At 59.4% G+C, this 23,124-nt stretch overlaps 1 protein-coding gene across 12 annotated transcripts in view; it reads right to left on the bottom strand.

Moving 5' to 3' along the window:
- Positions 1–96: 96 nt before the first annotated feature.
- Positions 97–23,124, bottom strand: part of EHMT1 (euchromatic histone lysine methyltransferase 1) — a 144,524-nt gene continuing 121,496 nt past the window's right edge. For all 12 annotated transcript variants that reach the window (XM_062011612.1, XM_062011609.1, XM_062011615.1 and 9 more), the window contains 4 exons: positions 14,319–14,405; positions 8,903–8,981; positions 3,164–3,339; positions 97–1,932 (listed from right to left, as the gene is read on the bottom strand). In XM_062011612.1, the coding sequence (XP_061867596.1) occupies positions 1,743–1,932; positions 3,164–3,339; positions 8,903–8,981; positions 14,319–14,405 (532 nt within the window). In that variant the 3' untranslated portion in view covers positions 97–1,742. The remainder of the gene's footprint in view (positions 1,933–3,163; positions 3,340–8,902; positions 8,982–14,318; positions 14,406–23,124) is intronic.

Raw genomic sequence — 23,124 nt, 5'->3', positions numbered from 1 at the left:
CTCTCCCATCCCAGCACACACAAAGGACCAAACTCCTTTTAAAGCACCTTTTTCCTTTGTTTGTTTGGTTTTTTTTCCTCTTTTTTTTTTTTTTTTGTTCTTTTTTTTATTGATTTCATTGAAAACAGAACAAGAAAATGCTCCGAGCCAAAAGGCTGCTCCTGGAAAACTGTCAAAAAACATCAACAGAAACAACAAATAATAATAATAATAACCATGAGGGGCATGATGGATGCTCTAGGAGATGAACAACAAAAAAAAAAAAAGACTTGTTACTGCACTAATTACAGTATGGAAAGGTATATGCCAAAAAAAAGAAACCAACCCCAACCAAAACAACCCAAAAACCAACCCCGAGGAAGGGAGTGACCTGCGCAGCCACCACACAAAGGTGACGGCGGTTTATTCACACTACCAGACTAACAAGTTAAAAAAGGCTCTTTTTTTTTTGTTTTTTTCTTTTTCCTGCATGGTTTTTTTATACTAAAATCACTTTGTTCTTCTTTGTTTTGTACACAATTGATAGTTTATATTCACGTGGTGAGCAAAAAAAAATCACCCCAGAATCAGCACCGAGTGTCGTGGTTTCGCTTTGCTGCCGTTTTGCCTTTTGTTGCTGTTCAGGTTCTTTTTTTGTGGGTTTTTTTGGTCTTTTTCCTCTTTTTTTTTCCTTTTTTTTTTTGTGTGTGTGTCCTTCTGTCAATGCCAGTCCCCAGTGCTTGGGTTGAAACTCAATCAGCTTCTTGCAACCTCATCGTGTGTTGGCTTTACAAACTGAACCCGAGGTGCCCGGCGCGGCGGTGGAACGAAGCAGCGGTGGGAGCTGCTGGCTCCTGGCCTGCCCCACAGCCCAGCTGCTCTGCAATACACATCATCCACCTTCTCTCTTAAACAATGAAAAACCAGCTGATTCCTTTTGGTTTAGTGTCTTGTCCAACCCCCTTCCCCCGGCGGGGTGAGGGGAGTCCTGCGCTGCTCCAGGAGCTGCTGAAAGGCCCGAGGGAATGGGGGAGCTGAGGGGAGAGCCCAGGAGCAAAGGGGTGGAAGGACCAGGGTGTTGTTCTCATCAGAAGAGAAAAAAAACGAGCCCTGTGGGTTTTTGGTGAGGAGGGAGGGTGTGTTAGCAACGGCCTGTGGCTCCTCAGGCGTCCCTCAGAAATCCACGGGATCAAAACCCAAGCGAGCAACCAAACCAACACAAAGCAACCGGCAGAACTGTGCCCAGCAGAGCCAAAGGCAGCAGCCCCCTCCCCTCCCCGCTCCCCCTGGCTTGGAGAAACAAAGTCCCATCAAGTATTCCAAGTTTATTACGAGTGAACTGGAGATGAGTTGGCACGAGCGACCCACGCAGGCCCCGGCGGGCGCCTCTGCCCTGGCTCTGCCCGCACGGACGCCAGGGCGGCTCACACGGGGCTGGCTGCCCCTCCACACACAGCTGTGAGCCCCAGCAGCTCCCCAGGCCCAGGGAGGGGGGAACAACACCACGGAGGCAGGATTTGCTTCTACTTATTCCTCAGGTAACAGTCGGTGGCACAGCCCTCAACAGAGCCTTTGGCTTTCCTCACAGCCACATCCAGCCTTTCGTCCCTGTTTGTTATGTCTTGTGTGTGTGTGTGTGTGTGTGTGTGTGTTTGTGTGTGTGTGTGTGGTGGGTGGGTTTGTTGTTTGTTTGTCTGTCTGTTTTCTCTCTCTTAAAATGCAAACTGGAGCCAGTGTGTGAATCTCTCGGGGCTTCCCAGGAGTCAGTGCCTGCGGTGCGGGGCCGGCGCCGCAGAGCTGGTGTCGGGGAGCCCGTTCTCCTTCGTGTCCCGGGGCGAGGCGTGTGCCCGCCGCTTGGCCAGGGCTGAGCTCGTGTATTTGCACTTGGGTGAACCACACTTGCAGCTGAAGTATTTGCCTTTGATGTTCCAGAACCCGTCTTTGTAGTCAAAGCTGTAAGAGAAAGGGGAGAGGCAGGGTCAGAGGGTGGGAGGCAGAGGGATGGGGGGGAGGTCTGTGGGTTGGGGTTTGGTGTGTGTGCTCGTGGGACCCCCAGGGGACACAGTCCTGGGAGCAAAGGGATCACAGAACCACTAAGGGATCACAGAACCATTAAGGGATCACAGAACCACAGAACCATTAAGGGATCACAGAACCAGAGAGCTGGTTTGGTTGGAAAAGCCCTTGAAGCTCATTGTTCCCAGAGACAGCATGGGGTTTTTCCAGCTCTCTGGTACAGAGACAAGGAACCCATCCCTTCCAGCAGCAGCTCAGAGCATCTGCTGTGCTGGCTGTCCCTGGAGCCCAGCAGTGGCTCAGGCTTCCCTCTCTCAGAGGTGCAAGGGGATTTGGCTGCAGGGCCAGGCAGACTGAACCATCCCCACAGCAGCACAGAATCGTTTGGGTTGGCAAAGCCCTTGAAGCTGCTGCAGTGCCAGCCCTGCCCTCACCCTGCCCAGCCCAGCACTGACCCACGGCCTCAGCACCTCAGCCCCAGGGCTTTGGGATCCCTCCAGGGCTGGGCACTGCCCCAGCTCCCTGGGCAGCCTGGTACAGGGCTGACACCCCTCTCAGGGAAACAGTTCTGCCTCAGCTCCAGCCTCAACCTCCCCTGGGGCAACCTGAGGCCATTCCCTCATGTCCTGTCACTTGTTACAGGGGAGCAGAGCCCGACCCCCAGCTCCCTGCAGCCTCCTGTCAGGGAGAGTCAGAGAGTGCTGCTGTCTCTCCTCAGCTGTGAGGAAGCTCAGTCTGGGCAAGCAGGAGATATTACAGTTCCCAAAAGACTACCCAAGTGCAGTAAGAACACCTTTGGGAAGGGCACAAAGGGGCCTGATTGCTGCTAATTGAGAATCACAGAATCACTTCGGTTGTTAAAGCCCTGGAAGCTGCTGCAGTGCCAGCCCTGGCCTCACCCTGCCCAGCCCAGCACTGACCCACAGCCTCAGCACCTCAGCTCCATGGCTTTGGGATCCCTCCAGGGCTGGGCACTGCCCCAGCTCCCTGGGCAGCCTGGCACAGGGGTGACACCCCTCTCAGGGAAACAGTTCTGCCTCAGCTCCAGCCTCAACCTCCCCTGGGGCAACTCGATGGATGGAGTGAAGCAGCTCGAGAGTGGCTGAGCTTTCCTCTGCTCTCCATCCCGCCCCTGGGAGGCAGCAGTGGCCCCCAGGGCAGCACCTACCCGAGCTCCTCTCCAGCTTTGATGTCCCTCGTGCTGAAGAAGGCGATCCTGGGGAAGCGAAGGTCCTGATGCGAGGTGAAGATTCGCGCCGGGAAGACGTTGGGCTCACAGAAGTGGTTGATGAAGCGGCTGATGTTGCCATAGAAACGGGCATCTAAGCAGTACACGTCCCCATCCTGCAGGACAAACAGCAGGTCTTGTGTTAGATGGGGCTGGGCTCAGCACTGGTGCTGCTACTGTGTAAGTACAACGGACCAAAGGATTGGCCCTTCAGTAACACCCTGGAGAGACTCGAGAACAAGCTGGGCAGGAGACCCAGTGTGGGTTTAAAAGGGCTGAACACACACACAGACACTCACACAGATACACACACTCATACAGACACATACACACAGACACACACATTGATACAGACACAGACACACTGACACACACACTGATACTGACACAGACACACACTGATACAGACACACACACACAGACACACACACTGATACACACATACACAGACACACACACTGATACAGACACACATACACAGACACACTGATACAGACACACACACTGATACAGACACTCACACAGACACAGACACTAACACACAGACACGCACACACTGACACTCACACAGACACAGACACTCACACATTGACATTCACACACAGACACTCACACAGACACTCACACACTGACAGACACTCACAGACACTCACAGACACTCACAGACACTCACAGACACAGACACTCACAGAGACACAGACACGCACACAGACACAGACACTCACACACTGACATTCACACACTCACACAGACACTCACACAGACACAGACACTCACACACACAGACACTCACACACACAGACACTCACACAGACACAGACACTCACACACACAGACACTCACACACACAGACACTCACACACACAGACACTCACACAGACACAGACACTCACACACTCACACAGACACTCACACAGACACTCACACACACAGACACTCACACAGACACTCACACAGACACTCACACACACAGACACTCACACAGACACAGACACTCACACACTCACACAGACACTCACATAGACACTCACACACACAGACACTCACACAGACACAGACACTCACACACACAGACACTCACACAGATACAGACACTCACACAGACACTCACACACACAGACACTCACAGACACAGACACTCACACACACAGAAACTCACACACACAGAAACTCACACACAGACACTCACACAGACACAGACACTCACACACTCACACAGACACTCACACACACAGACACTCACACACACAGACACTCACACAGACACAGACACTCACACACACAGACACTCACACACACAGACACTCACACACTCACACAGACACTCACACACACAGACACTCACACACAGACACTCACAGACACAGACACTCACACAGACACAGACACTCACACACTCACACAGACACTCACACACACAGACACTCACACAGACACAGACACTCACACAGACACTCACACACACAGACACTCACAGACACTCACAGACACAGACACTCACACACACAGACACTCACACACACAGACACTCACACACTCACACAGACACTCACACACTCACACAGACACTCACACAGATACAGACACTCACACAGACACTCACACACACAGACACTCACAGACACAGACACTCACAGACACAGACACTCACACACACAGAAACTCACACACACAGAAACTCACACACAGACACTCACACAGACACAGACACTCACACAGACACAGACACTCACACACTCACACAGACACTCACACAGACACTCACACACACAGACACTCACACAGACACAGACACTCACACAGACACAGACACTCACACACACAGACACTCACACACTCACACAGACACTCACACACTCACACAGACACTCACACACACAGACACTCACACACAGACACTCACAGACACAGACACTCACACAGACACAGACACTCACACACACAGACACTCACACACTCACACAGACACTCACACACACAGACACTCACACAGACACAGACACTCACACAGACACTCACACACACAGACACTCACAGACACTCACAGACACAGACACTCACACACACAGACACTCACACACACAGACACTCACACACACAGACACTCACACACTCACACACACAGACACTCACACACACACTCACACACAGACACACTGACACAGACACACTGACACACTCACAGACATACACACACACACACACACTCACACACTGACAGGCACACACAGACACAAGACACACACACACACACAGACACTGACACAGACAAACACTGACACACAGACACACTCACAGACACACACTCACACACAGACACAAGACACACACTCACACATACACTCTCACACACTCACAGACACACAGAGACACTCCCAGACTCACACACACACTCACAGACACAGAGACATACAGACACACACAGTGTCACACACACACACACTTTTACAACCCACAGCACCCTGGCACAGTTTCCCCCCCAGACCCTTGTAGAGCGCCGTGGTGCTGGCTGACACCAGCTCTCCCCAGCCCTGCTCTGCTCTGCTGCAGCCCCTCTGCTGTGCACTGGGATTGATGTTTGGTGCAGACACACACCTTCTGGGGAACAGCCCCTGGGTAGGGGCACAGGCTTCAGTTCTGTCCTCTAATGGAACATCACAGCTAAGAAACAAAGCCAGAGCCTGGAGCCAGGCCTGGGCTTTGCAGATGAAGTGAGAACACACCATTCCCTTCCACACAGCACCAACGTGCTGCTTTTCTTCCTTGAAAATAAAAGGACCCCCCTGGGGGCTGTTTCACTCCAGCACAGGATGACTGTGCAAAGCAGAGACTTTAATTACAGAAGCTCATTTCAGTTGCAAAGAGGCCAAAAGCAAAAAGATCCATTAGTGGTGCTCAAAGTCCCTTTTGGGCAAGCACCTCATCAATGGATGAGCTGTGCCACCCTGAACCCAGGGCCAGTCCCAGGCACCGAGGGAGGCATCACCCCACATGGCCCCACGTCACACATGGTGTTATGGGAATGCCATGGCTGGTGAGGACAACATCACCCAGTGACCATCTGGAAAGCTCAGAGCTCTTCACCACACAAGTGCAGAGGTGTTTGTCTGCCTTCACCAGCACAGGCAGCATCCTCACTGGGAAGCTGCTGAGAAGGATGAAGCCCAAAGGAACCTGTGTCCCACTTTGCTTTGAGGGTGTTTGGAACCAAGAGACACACGGTGGCAGCCAGAGAGGAAGAGGGATCAGAACTGCTGAGGATGGAAAAGACCTTTAAGTCCTTAAAGATCCTCGAGTCCAACTGCTCCCCCAGCACTGCCATGGCCCTCACTGACCCATGGCCCTCACTGACCCATGGCCCTCACTGACCCATGGCCACCACTGACCCATGGCCATCACTGACCCATGGCCATCACTGACCCATGGCCCTCACTGATCCATGGCCATCACTGACCCATGACCATCACTGACCCACGGCCCTCACTGACCCACGGCCCTCACTGACCCACGGCCATCACTGACCCACGGCCCTCACTGACCCATGGCCCTCACTGACCCACGGCCCTCACTGACCCACGGCCATCACTGACCCATGACCATCACTGACCCACGGCCATCACTGACCCATGGCCACCACTGACCCATGGCCCTCACTGACCCATGGCCACCACTGACCCATGGCCCTCACTGACCCATGGCCCTTCCTAACCCATGGCCATCACTGACCCATGGCCCTCACTGACCCATGGCCATCACTGACCCACGGCCCTCACTGACCCACGGCCATCACTGACCCATGACCATCACTGACCCACGGCCACCACTGACCCATGGCCACCACTGACCCATGGCCCTCACTGACCCACGGCCCTCACTGACCCACGGCCATCACTGACCCATGACCATCACTGACCCATGGCCACCACTGATCCATGGCCACCACTGACCCACGGCCCTCACTGACCCACGGCCCTCACTGACCCATGGCCACCACTGACCCACGGCCCTCACTGACCCACGGCCACCACTGACCCATGGCCACCACTGATCCATGGCCACCACTGACCCATGGCCCTCACTGATCCATGGCCATCACTGACCCATGGCCCTCACTGACCCATGGCCACCACTGACCCATGGCCCTCACTGATCCATGGCCATCACTGACCCATGGCCCTCACTGACCCACGGCCCTCACTGACCCACGGCCACCACTGACCCACGGCCATCACTGACCCACGGCCCTCACTGACCCATGGCCACCACTGACCCACGGCCATCACTGACCCACGGCCACCACTGACCCACGGCCATCACTGACCCACGGCCACCACTGACCCATGGCCCTCACTGACCCATGGCCCTCACTGACCCATGGCCACCACTGACCCATGGCCCTCACTGACCCATGGCCCTCACTGACCCATGGCCATCACTGACCCACGGCCACCACTGACCCATGGCCATCACTGACCCACGGCCACCACTGACCCATGGCCATCACTGACCCATGGCCACCACTGACCCATGGCCCTCACTGACCCATGGCCATCACTGACCCATGGCCATCACTGACCCATGGCCCTCAGCCACAATGACATGGCTCTGGAATGTCCCCAGGGATGGGGACTCCTGTGCCAGGGCTGGACAACCCTTCCCATGAACAAATTGTTCCCAACCTCCAATTTAAACCTCCCTTGGAATAACCTGAGGCCGTTTCCTCTTGTCCTGTCACTTGTTATCTGGGAGAAGAGACCGACCCCACCTCACCACAGCCTCCTGTGAGGGAGTCTCAGGAGAAACTATGAAGCTGTTCTGGGGTGAGAGGAGTCTCCTTCCCACAGGTGGGAATGAACTGGGGCTTCTCAGAAGGAAGGATGCCTGGCTCTCCCTCCTCACCTCCCTGAAGAGCAAAGGCTTCTCCCCCAAGGCAGGCTCTCCCTTAGGCCAACCTAAAAGCAAGGCCCAGGGAAGCTCTTGCTCACAGATGCACAAACTCAGTTGAGGTCCCTGCTACTTTTCAACTTCATCACAGTGTGACCCCTCTGTTTTCAGACTGGCTGCAAGACTCATTACCTGACTTTCCTCCAGCTGTTGGATCTGTGTCACTGTTTAAAACAAAGGCAAAAACATGAAGCAAAGCTGCTTTGTCACTGTCTGATGACAGAAACGAGACAGAGGCTGGGTTACAGCCTCTCTTGGAAGCCACCCCACTCCTCTGAGTCCCCAGCTTGCTTTTCCTCTCCTTTCCCAAGGCTGAAGTGGTGGTTCTGCTTAAAAGCTTTAGCTCACACTGTGCAAGGATCAGTGAGACCAGCCCTCAGACTTTTTCATGACAGAGCTGCCAATCACCACAGCTGTGAGCTGCATATCCACACCTGAGTAGCAAAACCTAAACAAATGAGCTCAGGATGCCCAAAAGGCTTTGCCAGGAGCCTCTGCCTCACGCCAAGGCTGGTGCTGGCAGCAGGGACCGTGATGGCCCAGCACTGTGGCCGCCCCAGCGAGCCCCTGAGCCTCACCTCAGCCTGTTCTAATGGAAAGGCAGTGAGGATGAGGCCCTCTTCTTTATGGGAGTTCAGATCAGGCTGCACATCAGGACTGAGACAAACATTCTCTTTGCTCTTTGGGAGAGGTAAGAGCTTGGGTTTGCCTCGTCAGCCCCCTCAGGTGCAGTACCTTGTTGTCAAGGTCGAAGAGGTAGGAGTCTTCCTCACGGAGCTCTGCCTCAGCGTCGGATATCAGCTCACCAACGTACCTGCAGCCAAACAGGGAAGGCAGCAATGAGATGCTCATGCAGTCACAGCCTTGGGTTTACAGCTCTTTCTGGGCAGAGGGAAGGGAAGGGCCACGGCCCAGCCACAGTTGGCAACCCACAGCCACAGCAGCGTGGCTCAGCTCAGAGCCACCCAGGCAACCTGAGCTTTGCCAAGCTGCAGCAGCTAAAACCTGGCTCCAGGCTCCATCTCTTCAGGGCAATGCTTTTAATATTAAAAATGGAGTCTTTCTCCCAACAAAATTCACTTTCTTTTGCCATGTTTCTTTCACAAACCTTGGCCAAGACCAACACACGAGTCCCGTTGTCCTCAGGGTCCCAGCCAGGCTCACAGCACTGGTGTGCTCGTGCTGGTTACAGCCCAGAGCAAAGTGGCTGTGTCTGGCCTGCCTGGACTTTCCAGGGTATTTTGACCAATTGCCTACATACCCTTCAAAGTATCTTCCCTGTGAGGAAAGGCTGTGGGACCTGGGGCTGCTCAGCCTGGAGAAGAGAAGCCTGAGGGGGGGATCTCATTAATGGATACAAACATCTCAGTGGTGGGTGTCAGGAGCCTGGGGCAGCACTTGTTTCTGTTGTATCCTGTGACAGGACAATGGGTGATGGACACAAGCTGCAACACAAACAGTTCCACTGGAACACCAGGAGTAAGTCCTTTGGTGCTGAGGTGAGGGAGCCCTGGCCCAGGCTGCCCAGGGAGGGTGTGGAGGCTCCTGCTCAGGAGGTTTCCAACCCCAGTGGACACGTTCCTGTGCCCCCCGAGCCAGGGGAACCTGCTGTAGCAGGGGCTGGGGCTGGAGCAGCTCTGCAGGGCCCTTCCAGCCCCCACCATGCTGGGATTCTTAGGCCTAACCTAACCTTGCAGGCTGCCTGGAAGGATTTGGGCTTCCTTCTCAATCCATCTCAAACCAGAGCTGTGACCCCAGGAACAACCACTCTGTTGTAAAACCAGCTGCAAGGCAGATGCCAGCCAGCACCTGCTGAGAAGGACCAACCCCCTGCCCCACTGGTTTTGACCCAGCCCCCCTCATTGCAGGAGTCCTCACTGCAGCCATGTGCCCACCTTTGTCTCCCTGTCTCAATCTTACACAGTTGTGGACTGTCAGGGTTCAACATTCCCTGCTTTGACTTGCTTGTAATCAAAGTAAGAGACACAAGACAGGTACTGAGCCAGAGGGAGGACAGGAGGCAGAAGCAGGTCTCTAAGTCCCCCCAGCCTGCAAGGCAACACTAATGAATGAGAAGCAAAGGACTCACAACATGAGTAAATACTCTTCAGAGCATCCACTGAGACTTCCACCATCAGCAGCCACGCTCCCAGCACTCCCCTGCAGCTCTCCAGGCACTTTCCAAGTGCTACCCAAGTGTGGCCCTTTCCCCTGTGGCTCCAGGCAGTGGGTAACTGCAGGGCTGAGCCACCAAACGTTAACCCAGAGAGGACCAACATGCTGTGTGACAGTGACCTGGAGAGGAGCCACTCACTGTGTGACACTGGGACCCTTTGGCTGCAGAACCCAAAGCCAGGTGATCTGGCCAAGGAGCAGGGAGCTGCTGCCATGTGCCACCCTCCTGTTTGCCCCCCTCTACCTGCATCTGGTTATCCCTGAAGCCCTCCCATATGGCTGAGGCATGACTGGAGATCACACACGTGCTGCTGACCTAAAGCAATAGGGAGATTGCTCTCCAAAGGGAGAGGATTTGCTGTCCCTTGGCACAGTAGCCAGCTGAGAAGCAGGTGACATGGAGAGGCACTCTGATCAGGGACAGCCAGCTCAGGGAAACAAAAGCCCACAGTCCAACCACAAACTGTTGGTTGGATGTTCCTTTACAGACCATTCCTGTAATTCAGTTCCTTTCCTGGACTCCTTACAGACAGAAACAGCTCCCTCATCTCCCAGGTCCAGAATTACAGAAGGATAGGCAAGGGGGGATACCTTCCTACCCAAAAAGGAGCAGGAGCATGTGGCCCTTCACTTAAGCACTCCTGCAGTCAAGGCAGTACCTTTCTTCTCAGCAACATTCAGCATGCTGATGGCAAACAACTACACCACTCACCACTGTGAGACCACAGCACACTCCATGCAAAGATCAAGAGCAATACTGAGTCCCCAGCACAGGATCTCAGAGGTGGGATGCCTGGAGCAAATCTGGCTGAAGGTGTGGCTAAAATACCTGACTCAGTGCTATCTTATCAGGGCATCACTGCTCTGTACAAACGTGAAGTGTTTGATAACCACGTGGTGGATGTGCAGCAAAAGGAGCAGAGCAGATCCTCACACAGCCCTGCTCTCTGCCCCTGCTAATTCACAGCCCTTCCACTAAAAGCCCTTCACCAGCTGTGCCATTGCCAGAGTCAGCAATCATCTACCAACAGAGCACAGACAGAGCAGATTCAAAACAACCCACAGCAACATCAGCACAGGGGGACAGGACCAGGGGTCATTAGTAGAGGGTCTGGAGCAGTTGGGTTCTGGGGAGCCCTGGGGCTGGAGGAGCTTTGCTCTCAGCAGCCAAACTGCTCCCAGTGCTGGGAAATGCTCTGGTAGCAGCTGCTGGGGCTGCCAGAGGGATGACCTGAGAGAGAAAGGGAAAGAGAAACCATCTCTGGAGTGACTGTGGAGAAAAGCACCCCAAGTGTGGAGCAGCCACACAGCAGGATGTGTGTAACAGACACTGACACACAGACACTGCCAGCACCAGCGAGTTCTGCAGAATAAACGCTTGACAACAATTCCAGCTTTGCCCCAAACATGAATCCCATGGTGGGGGTGGGAAGGGGGGTTGGAAACCTCCTGAGCAGGAGCCTCCACACCCTCCCTGGGCAGCCTGGGCCAGGGCTCCCTCAGCTCAGCACCAGAGGACTTTCTCCTGGTGTTTAAGGGGAACTTTTTGTGTTCCAGCTTGTGCCCATCACCCCTTGTGCTGTCACTGGACACTACAGAAAAAAGTGTCACCCCATCCTCCTGACACCCACCCTTCAGGTACTTTTAAGTGTTACTTCACTTAAGTAGTTCTGTAGTGTACTACAGCCTTCTCTCCTCCAGGCTGAGCAGCCCCAGGTCCCACAGCCTTTCCTCACAAGGAAGATGCTCCAGTCCCCTCAGCATCTTGCTGGCCCTGCACTGGCCTCTCCAGCACTTCCCTGTCCCTCTGGAGCTGGGGAGCCCAGCACTGGCCCCAGGACTCCAGATGAGGCCTCAGCAGGGCAGAGCAGAGGGGCAGCACAACCTCCCTGGCCCTGCTGCCCACACTCTCTTGCTGCCCCCAGGCTGCCATTGGCTTCTTGCCCACGAGGGCACGTTGCTGCTCATGGGCAGTTTATTATCAGGCAGCACTGCCAGGTCTCTCTCCTGGAGCTGCTCTCCAGCAGGTCACCCCCAGCCTGTGCTGGGGCAGGGGGTTGTTCCTCCCCAGCTGCAGGACTCTGCCCTTGCCCTTGGTGAACCTCAGGAGCTTCCTCTGTGCCCAACTCTCAGCCTGCCCAGCACAGCCTCTGGGGAATCAGCCAGTGCTCCCAGTTTGGTGCCAGCAGGGTCCCTCTGTCCCCTCATCCAGATCACTGATGAAGATGTTGACTCAGACTGGCCCCAGAACCCATCCCTGTGGAGCTCCACTGGCCACAGGCCTCCAACTCGACTCTGTGCCACTGATCACCACCCTCTGGGCTCTGTCATTCAGCCAGCTCTGCATCCACCTCACTGTCCTCTCATCCCAGCCACGCTGCCTGAGCTTTCTGATGAGCATGTGATGGGAGACAGTGTCAAAAGCCTTGCTGCAGTCAAGGTAGATGGCATGAAAAGCAATGGAACAGAAGTCATCCCTGCACCAATACAATTGTCACCCTTCCAAAGCAGAGCAGGCAGCACCATCCCAAGTGAGTCCCCACTCAGGGCTCTATTCCAGCAGCCCCCAGCACTGCTGCTTCCCTGCCAGAGGGGAGCAAAAGAAGAAGCCAAGTCTGTAGGTTGCCCATGAAGAATCAGAGGCAGGAGGGAAGTGCAGCTGGCTTGAGGAGGAGAGGAGAGTTGGGGAATCAAGTAAATAATGTGTGTGTGAGAGTGATGGAGACAGAGGAATGTGCCCAGGTAAGACATCAGTTAGTTCAGCTTTCTAACATGCAGCTCACTTAGATAATGCAGAAGATAGTGCCTGACACTGGAACAGTGTCAGCAGCTCCTGTGGCAAGGGGGGGAGGGAAGGGTTAAGCAGCTGCAGTGTCTGCACCCTGTCAGCTCTCAGGTGCCACCTCTGTTTCCCTGGGCTGCCTGCTCACCACTGCTCCTTCCTCTCACATGTCAGCATTCCAGGGGGACTGGGTAAAGTCAGTGCCCCTTTCCTTTGGGAGGGCTTCACTCCACAGGCTTTGGCTCATCTCTGGGAGCTGAACCAGGACACCAGGACCTTTGGTATTTAACACCTCAGTTCACACTTGGGATTCCCCTCAAAAAGCAGATTTATGTCTGAAAAAAAACCCCATTTATCACCTGGCAGCTCCTAACATGGGACAAACCCTTGGCCAATTCACTGCAGACTCTTCTTCTCCCTGTGTTCCTTTGAATTTCAGGGATAATCTCCCTCCCCCCTGCTCCAGCTCCACCAAACACCAGTAACTAGTTCTAAAAACCCCCAGCAGTGGCACAAGCCCAGCTTGATTCACAAGGTCTCGACCCCCTGAAGCATTGCAATGATAAATCACTGTCTGAATATCTCATCAAGTGCATGGACCAGTTTAAAGCCTAAAAACAGTGGGTTCAACAGCAGCTTCTTCACTTGACATAAACCTGAACAGTTTCTTCTGAAGTGCTTTATTGAGTCAGGGCTGAAACACGTGCCTAATGCCAAGTGCTTAATGCCAAGTGCCTAATGCCAAGTGCCTAATGCCAAGTGCTTTACCCTTGTGCTGAACCAGACTAAACCCAGAGCTGGGACACTGGAAAACCTCTGGAGAAGTCAGAGTTGGAACAGAAGATCTGATATAAAAAGTCCCCAGCTGCCTTGGCCATCAGTGTCCCACATCCACAGAGGACACTTGAGCCCAGTGCACGTGCAGCTCACCCCAAATGTGGTGTTGCCCCTGCTGCTTGTGTTCCTGAGGGGTAAGAGAGCTGAGCACAGGGCCCAGAGGGACACAGGAGGGTGGAGAAAGCTCCAGGCTGGGAGGAAAAGGAAGCGGAGTCAGGAAACCTCGGACTGAGAGCGAGGAGGTGGGCTCTGTGCCAAGTGATCTGTGTGTAAACCTCTCCTCTGGAGGGGAGCAGAGCAGCCAGGCCCTGGGGAGGGGATGTGTCTGCAGCAGCTCACGGAGGGGGAATCACTCACTCGCACACAAAGGTTCCCGCGGGGATGTCCTGCATCGTCCTCACGCCCCAGCCCATCCTCTGCGTCCGGAAGAGCTGCAGCCGGATCCTGCAAGAGAGCACAGGCACCATGGCAGGGGAGAGAGCACAGGCACCATGGCAGGGGAGAGGGCACAGGGACCATGGCAGGGGAGAGGGCACAGGCACCATGGCAGGGGAGAGAGCACAGGCACCATGGCAGGGGAGAGAGCACAGGCACCATGGCAGGGGAGAGGGCACACACACCATGGCAGGGGAGAGGGCACAGGGACCATGGCAGGGGAGAGGGCACACACACCATGGCAGGGGAGAGGGCACAGGGACCATGGCAGGGGAGAGGGCACAGGCACCATGGCAGGGGAGAGGGCACAGGCACCATGGCAGGGGAGAGAGCACAGGCACCATGGCAGGGGAGAGGGCACAGGGACCATGGCAGGGGAGAGGGCACAGGCACCATGGCAGGGGAGAGAGCACAGGCACCATGGCAGGGGAGAGAGCACAGGCACCATGGCAGGGGAGAGGGCACACACACCATGGCAGGGGAGAGGGCACAGGGACCATGGCAGGGGAGAGGGCACACACACCATGGCAGGGGAGAGGGCACAGGGACCATGGCAGGGGAGAGGGCACAGGCACCATGGCAGGGGAGAGAGCACAGGCACCATGGCAGGGGAGAGAGCACAGGCACCATGGCAGGGGAGAGGGCACAGGCACCATGGCAGGGGAGAGGGCACAGGCACCATGGCAGGGGAGAGGGCACACGCACCATGGCAGGGGAGAGGGCACAGGCACCATGGCAGGGGAGATGGCACACGCACCATGGCAGGGGAGAGGGCACAGGCACCATGGCAGGGGAGAGGGCACAGGCACCATGGCAGGGGAGAGGGCACACACACCATGGCAGGGGAGAGAGCACAGGCACCATGGCAGGGGAGAGGGCACAGGCACCATGGCAGGGGAGAGGGCACAGGCACCATGGCAGGGGAGAGGGCACAGGGACCATGGCAGGGGAGAGGGCACAGGCACCATGGCAGGGGAGAGGGCACAGGGACCATGGCAGGGGAGAGGGCACAGGCACCATGGCAGGGGAGAGGGCACAGGCACCATGGCAGGGGAGAGGGCACACACACCATGGCAGGGGAGAGGGCACAGGCACCATGGCAGGGGAGAGGGCACAGGCACCATGGCAGGGGAGAGGGCACACACACCATGGCAGGGGAGAGGGCACAGGCACCATGGCAGGGGAGAGGGCACAGGCACCATGGCAGGGGAGAGGGCACAGGGACCATGGCAGGGGAGAGGGCACAGGCACCATGGCAGGGGAGAGGGCACAGGGACCATGGCAGGGGAGAGGGCACACACACCATGGCAGGGGAGAGGGCACAGGGACCATGGCAGGGGAGAGGGCACAGGCACCATGGCAGGGGAGAGGGCACAGGCACCATGGCAGGGGAGAGGGCACACACACCATGGCAGGGGAGAGGGCACAGGCACCATGGCAGGGGAGAGGGCACAGGCACCATGGCAGGGGAGAGGGCACAGGCACCATGGCAGGGGAGAGGGCACACACACCATGGCAGGGGAGAGGGCACAGGCACCATGGCAGGGGAGAGGGCACAGGGACCATGGCAGGGGAGAGGGCACAGGCACCATGGCAGGGGAGAGGGCACAGGCACCATGGCAGGGGAGAGGGCACACGCACCATGGCAGGGGAGAGGGCACAGGCACCATGGCAGGGGAGAGGGCACACGCACCATGGCAGGGGAGAGGGCACAGGCACCATGGCAGGGGAGAGGGCACAGGCACCATGGCAGGGGAGAGGGCACAGGCACCATGGCAGGGGAGAGGGCACACACACCATGGCAGGGGAGAGAGCACAGGCACCATGGCAGGGGAGAGGGCACAGGCACCATGGCAGGGGAGAGGGCACAGGCACCATGGCAGGGGAGAGGGCACACACACCATGGCAGGGGAGAGGGCACAGGCACCATGGCAGGGGAGAGGGCACAGGCACCATGGCAGGGGAGAGGGCACACACACCATGGCAGGGGAGAGGGCACAGGCACCATGGCAGGGGAGAGGGCACAGGCACCATGGCAGGGGAGAGGGCACAGGGACCATGGCAGGGGAGAGGGCACAGGCACCATGGCAGGGGAGAGGGCACAGGGACCATGGCAGGGGAGAGGGCACACACACCATGGCAGGGGAGAGGGCACAGGGACCATGGCAGGGGAGAGGGCACAGGCACCATGGCAGGGGAGAGGGCACAGGCACCATGGCAGGGGAGAGGGCACAGGCACCATGGCAGGGGAGAGGGCACACACACCATGGCAGGGGAGAGGGCACAGGCACCATGGCAGGGGAGAGGGCACAGGGACCATGGCAGGGGAGAGGGCACAGGCACCATGGCAGGGGAGAGAGCACAGGCACCATGGCAGGGGAGAGGGCACAGGCACCATGGCAGGGGAGAGGGCACAGGCACCATGGCAGGGGAGAGGGCACAGGCACCATGGCAGGGGAGAGGGCACAGGCACCATGGCAGGGGAGAGGGCACACACACCATGGCAGGGGAGAGGGCACAGGCACCATGGCAGGGGAGAGGGCACAGGCACCATGGCAGGGGAGAGGGCACAGGCACCATGGCAGGGGAGAGGGCACAGGGACCATGGCAGGGGAGAGAGCACACACACCATGGCAGGGGAGAGGGCACACACACCATGGCAGGGGAGAGGGCACACACACCATGGCAGGGGAGAGGGCACAGAGACCATGGCAGGGGAGAGGGCACACACACCATGGCAGGGGAGAGGGCACAGAGACCATGGCAGGGGAGAGAGCACAGAGACCATGGCAGGGGAGAGAGCACAGAGACCATGGCAGGGGAGAGAGCACAGAGACCATGGCAGGGGAGAGAGCACAGGCACCATGGCAGGGGAGAGGGCACAGGCACCATGGCAGGGGAGAGGGCACACACACCATGGCAGGGGAGAGGGCACAGGCACCATGGCAGGGGAGAGAGCACAGGCACCATGGCAGGGGAGAGGGCACAGGCACCATGGCAGGGGAGAGGGCACAGGCACCATGGCAGGGGAGAGAGCACAGGGACCATGGCAGGGGAGAGGGCACAGGGACCATGGCAGGGGAGAGGGCACAGGGACCATGGCAGGGGAGAGGGCACAGGCACCATGGCAGGGGAGAGGGCACAGGCACCATGGCAGGGGAGAGAGCACAGGGACCATGGCAGGGGAGAGGGCACAGGCACCATGGCAGGGGAGAGAGCACAGGCACCATGGCAGGGGAGAGAGCACAGGGACCATGGCAGGGGAGAGGGCACAGGCACCATGGCAGGGGAGAGAGCACAGGCACCATGGCAGGGGAGAGGGCACAGGGACCATGGCAGGGGAGAGGGCACAGGGACCATGGCAGGGGAGAGGGCACAGGGACCATGGCAGGGGAGAGGGCACAGGGACCATGGCAGGGGAGAGGGCACAGGCACCATGGCAGGGGAGAGGGCACACACACCATGGCAGGGGAGAGGGCACAGGCACCATGGCAGGGGAGAGGGCACAGGCACCATGGCAGGGGAGACAGCACAGGCACCATGGCAGGGGAGAGGGCACAGGCTCCATGGCAGGGGAGAGGGCACAGGCACCATGGCAGGGGAGAGGGCACAGGCACCATGGCAGGGGAGAGGGCACAGGGACCATGGCAGGGGAGAGGGCACAGGCACCATGGCAGGGGAGAGGGCACAGGCACCATGGCAGGGGAGAGGGCACACACACCATGGCAGGGGAGAGGGCACAGGCACCATGGCAGGGGAGAGGGCACAGGCACCATGGCAGGGGAGAGGGCACACACACCATGGCAGGGGAGAGGGCACAGGCACCATGGCAGGGGAGAGGGCACAGGCACCATGGCAGGGGAGAGGGCACAGGGACCATGGCAGGGGAGAGGGCACAGGCACCATGGCAGGGGAGAGAGCACAGAGACCATGGCAGGGGAGAGGGCACACACACCATGGCAGGGGAGAGGGCACAGGGACCATGGCAGGGGAGAGAGCACAGAGACCATGGCAGGGGAGAGGGCACAGGCACCATGGCAGGGGAGAGAGCACAGAGACCATGGCAGGGGAGAGGGCACACACACCATGGCAGGGGAGAGGGCACAGGGACCATGGCAGGGGAGAGAGCACAGAGACCATGGCAGGGGAGAGGGCACAGGCACCATGGCAGGGGAGAGAGCACAGAGACCATGGCAGGGGAGAGGGCACACACACCATGGCAGGGGAGAGGGCACAGGGACCATGGCAGGGGAGAGAGCACAGAGACCATGGCAGGGGAGAGGGCACAGGCACCATGGCAGGGGAGAGAGCACAGAGACCATGGCAGGGGAGAGGGCACACACACCATGGCAGGGGAGAGAGCACAGGCACCATGGCAGGGGAGAGGGCACAGGGACCATGGCAGGGGAGAGGGCACACACACCATGGCAGGGGAGAGGGCACAGGGACCATGGCAGGGGAGAGGGCACAGGCACCATGGCAGGGGAGAGGGCACAGGCACCATGGCAGGGGAGAGGGCACACACACCATGGCAGGGGAGAGGGCACAGGCACCATGGCAGGGGAGAGGGCACAGGCACCATGGCAGGGGAGAGGGCACAGGCACCATGGCAGGGGAGAGGGCACACACACCATGGCAGGGGAGAGGGCACAGGCACCATGGCAGGGGAGAGGGCACAGGGACCATGGCAGGGGAGAGGGCACAGGCACCATGGCAGGGGAGAGGGCACAGGCACCATGGCAGGGGAGAGGGCACACGCACCATGGCAGGGGAGAGGGCACAGGCACCATGGCAGGGGAGAGGGCACACGCACCATGGCAGGGGAGAGGGCACAGGCACCATGGCAGGGGAGAGGGCACAGGCACCATGGCAGGGGAGAGGGCACAGGCACCATGGCAGGGGAGAGGGCACACACACCATGGCAGGGGAGAGAGCACAGGCACCATGGCAGGGGAGAGGGCACAGGCACCATGGCAGGGGAGAGGGCACAGGCACCATGGCAGGGGAGAGGGCACACACACCATGGCAGGGGAGAGGGCACAGGCACCATGGCAGGGGAGAGGGCACAGGCACCATGGCAGGGGAGAGGGCACACACACCATGGCAGGGGAGAGGGCACAGGCACCATGGCAGGGGAGAGGGCACAGGCACCATGGCAGGGGAGAGGGCACAGGGACCATGGCAGGGGAGAGGGCACAGGCACCATGGCAGGGGAGAGGGCACAGGGACCATGGCAGGGGAGAGGGCACACACACCATGGCAGGGGAGAGGGCACAGGGACCATGGCAGGGGAGAGGGCACAGGCACCATGGCAGGGGAGAGGGCACAGGCACCATGGCAGGGGAGAGGGCACAGGCACCATGGCAGGGGAGAGGGCACACACACCATGGCAGGGGAGAGGGCACAGGCACCATGGCAGGGGAGAGGGCACAGGCACCATGGCAGGGGAGAGGGCACAGGCACCATGGCAGGGGAGAGGGCACACACACCATGGCAGGGGAGAGGGCACAGGCACCATGGCAGGGGAGAGGGCACAGGGACCATGGCAGGGGAGAGGGCACAGGCACCATGGCAGGGGAGAGGGCACAGGCACCATGGCAGGGGAGAGGGCACAGGCACCATGGCAGGGGAGAGGGCACAGGCACCATGGCAGGGGAGAGGGCACACACACCATGGCAGGGGAGAGGGCACAGGCACCATGGCAGGGGAGAGGGCACAGGCACCATGGCAGGGGAGAGGGCACAGGGACCATGGCAGGGGAGAGGGCACAGGCACCATGGCAGGGGAGAGAGCACAGGCACCATGGCAGGGGAGAGGGCACAGGCACCATGGCAGGGGAGAGGGCACAGGCACCATGGCAGGGGAGAGGGCACAGGCACCATGGCAGGGGAGAGGGCACAGGCACCATGGCAGGGGAGAGGGCACACACACCATGGCAGGGGAGAGGGCACAGGCACCATGGCAGGGGAGAGGGCACAGGCACCATGGCAGGGGAGAGGGCACAGGCACCATGGCAGGGGAGAGGGCACAGGGACCATGGCAGGGGAGAGAGCACACACACCATGGCAGGGGAGAGGGCACACACACCATGGCAGGGGAGAGGGCACACACACCATGGCAGGGGAGAGGGCACAGAGACCATGGCAGGGGAGAGGGCACACACACCATGGCAGGGGAGAGGGCACAGAGACCATGGCAGGGGAGAGAGCACAGAGACCATGGCAGGGGAGAGAGCACAGAGACCATGGCAGGGGAGAGAGCACAGAGACCATGGCAGGGGAGAGAGCACAGGCACCATGGCAGGGGAGAGGGCACAGGCACCATGGCAGGGGAGAGGGCACACACACCATGGCAGGGGAGAGGGCACAGGCACCATGGCAGGGGAGAGAGCACAGGCACCATGGCAGGGGAGAGGGCACAGGCACCATGGCAGGGGAGAGGGCACAGGCACCATGGCAGGGGAGAGAGCACAGGGACCATGGCAGGGGAGAGGGCACAGGGACCATGGCAGGGGAGAGGGCACAGGGACCATGGCAGGGGAGAGGGCACAGGCACCATGGCAGGGGAGAGGGCACAGGCACCATGGCAGGGGAGAGAGCACAGGGACCATGGCAGGGGAGAGGGCACAGGCACCATGGCAGGGGAGAGAGCACAGGCACCATGGCAGGGGAGAGAGCACAGGGACCATGGCAGGGGAGAGGGCACAGGCACCATGGCAGGGGAGAGAGCACAGGCACCATGGCAGGGGAGAGGGCACAGGGACCATGGCAGGGGAGAGGGCACAGGGACCATGGCAGGGGAGAGGGCACAGGGACCATGGCAGGGGAGAGGGCACAGGGACCATGGCAGGGGAGAGGGCACAGGCACCATGGCAGGGGAGAGGGCACACACACCATGGCAGGGGAGAGGGCACAGGCACCATGGCAGGGGAGAGGGCACAGGCACCATGGCAGGGGAGACAGCACAGGCACCATGGCAGGGGAGAGGGCACAGGCTCCATGGCAGGGGAGAGGGCACAGGCACCATGGCAGGGGAGAGAGCACAGGCACCATGGCAGGGGAGAGGGCACAGGCACCATGGCAGGGGAGAGGGCACAGGCACCATGGCAGGGGAGAGGGCACAGAGACCATGGCAGGGGAGAGGGCACAGGCTCCATGGCAGGGGAGAGGGCACAGGCACCATGGCAGGGGAGAGGGCACAGGCTCCATGGCAGGGGAGAGGGCACAGGCACCATGGCAGGGGAGAGAGCACAGGCACCATGGCAGGGGAGAGGGCACACACACCATGGCAGGGGAGAGGGCACAGGCACCATGGCAGGGGAGAGGGCACAGGCACCATGGCAGGGGAGAGGGCACAGAGACCATGGCAGGGGAGAGGGCACAGGCACCATGGCAGGGGAGAGGGCACACACACCATGGCAGGGGAGAGGGCACAGGGACCATGGCAGGGGAGAGAGCACAGGGACCATGGCAGGGGAGAGAGCACAGAGACCATGGCAGGGGAGAGGGCACAGGCACCATGGCAGGGGAGAGGGCACAGGCACCATGGCAGGGGAGAGGGCACAGGGACCATGGCAGGGGAGAGGGCACAGGCACCATGGCAGGGGAGAGAGCACAGGGACCATGGCAGGGGAGAGAGCACAGAGACCATGGCAGGGGAGAGGGCACAGGCACCATGGCAGGGGAGAGAGCACAGGCACCATGGCAGGGGAGAGGGCACAGGCACCATGGCAGGGGAGAGAGCACAGGCACCATGGCAGGGGAGAGGGCACAGGCACCATGGCAGGGGAGAGAGCACAGGCACCATGGCAGGGGAGAGAGCACAGAGACCATGGCAGGGGAGAGAGCACAGAGACCATGGCAGGGGAGAGGGCACAGGCACCATGGCAGGGGAGAGAGCACAGGCACCATGGCAGGGGAGAGGGCACAGGCACCATGGCAGGGGAGAGGGCACAGGGACCATGGCAGGGGAGAGAGCACAGGGACCATGGCAGGGGAGAGAGCACAGAGACCATGGCAGGGGAGAGGGCACAGGCACCATGGCAGGGGAGAGGGCACAGGCACCATGGCAGGGGAGAGGGCACAGGCACCATGGCAGGGGAGAGAGCACAGGCACCATGGCAGGGGAGAGGGCACAGGCACCATGGCAGGGGAGAGAGCACAGGCACCATGGCAGGGGAGAGAGCACAGGGACCATGGCAGGGGAGAGAGCACAGGGACCATGGCAGGGGAGAGGGCACAGAGACCATGGCAGGGGAGAGAGCACAGAGACCATGGCAGGGGAGAGGGCACAGGCACCATGGCAGGGGAGAGGGCACAGGCACCATGGCAGGGGAGACAGCACAGGCACCATGGCAGGGGAGAGGGCACAGGGACCATGGCAGGGGAGAGAGCACAGGGACCATGGCAGGGGAGAGGGCACAGAGACCATGGCAGGGGAGAGAGCACAGAGACCATGGCAGGGGAGAGGGCACAGGCACCATGGCAGGGGAGAGGGCACAGGCACCATGGCAGGGGAGAGGGCACAGGCACCATGGCAGGGGAGAGAGCACAGGGACCATGGCAGGGGAGAGGGCACAGAGACCATGGCAGGGGAGAGAGCACAGAGACCATGGCAGGGGAGAGGGCACAGGCACCATGGCAGGGGAGAGGGCACAGGGACCATGGCAGGGGAGAGGGCACAGGCACCATGGCAGGGGAGAGGGCACAGGCACCATGGCAGGGGAGAG

Source organism: Colius striatus, chromosome 19, assembly GCF_028858725.1.
Source record: "Colius striatus isolate bColStr4 chromosome 19, bColStr4.1.hap1, whole genome shotgun sequence".
Taxonomy (NCBI): Eukaryota; Metazoa; Chordata; class Aves; order Coliiformes; family Coliidae; genus Colius; species Colius striatus.
Note: the sequence above shows the minus strand (reverse complement) of the source record. Positions and strands in the feature narration are given on the sequence as shown.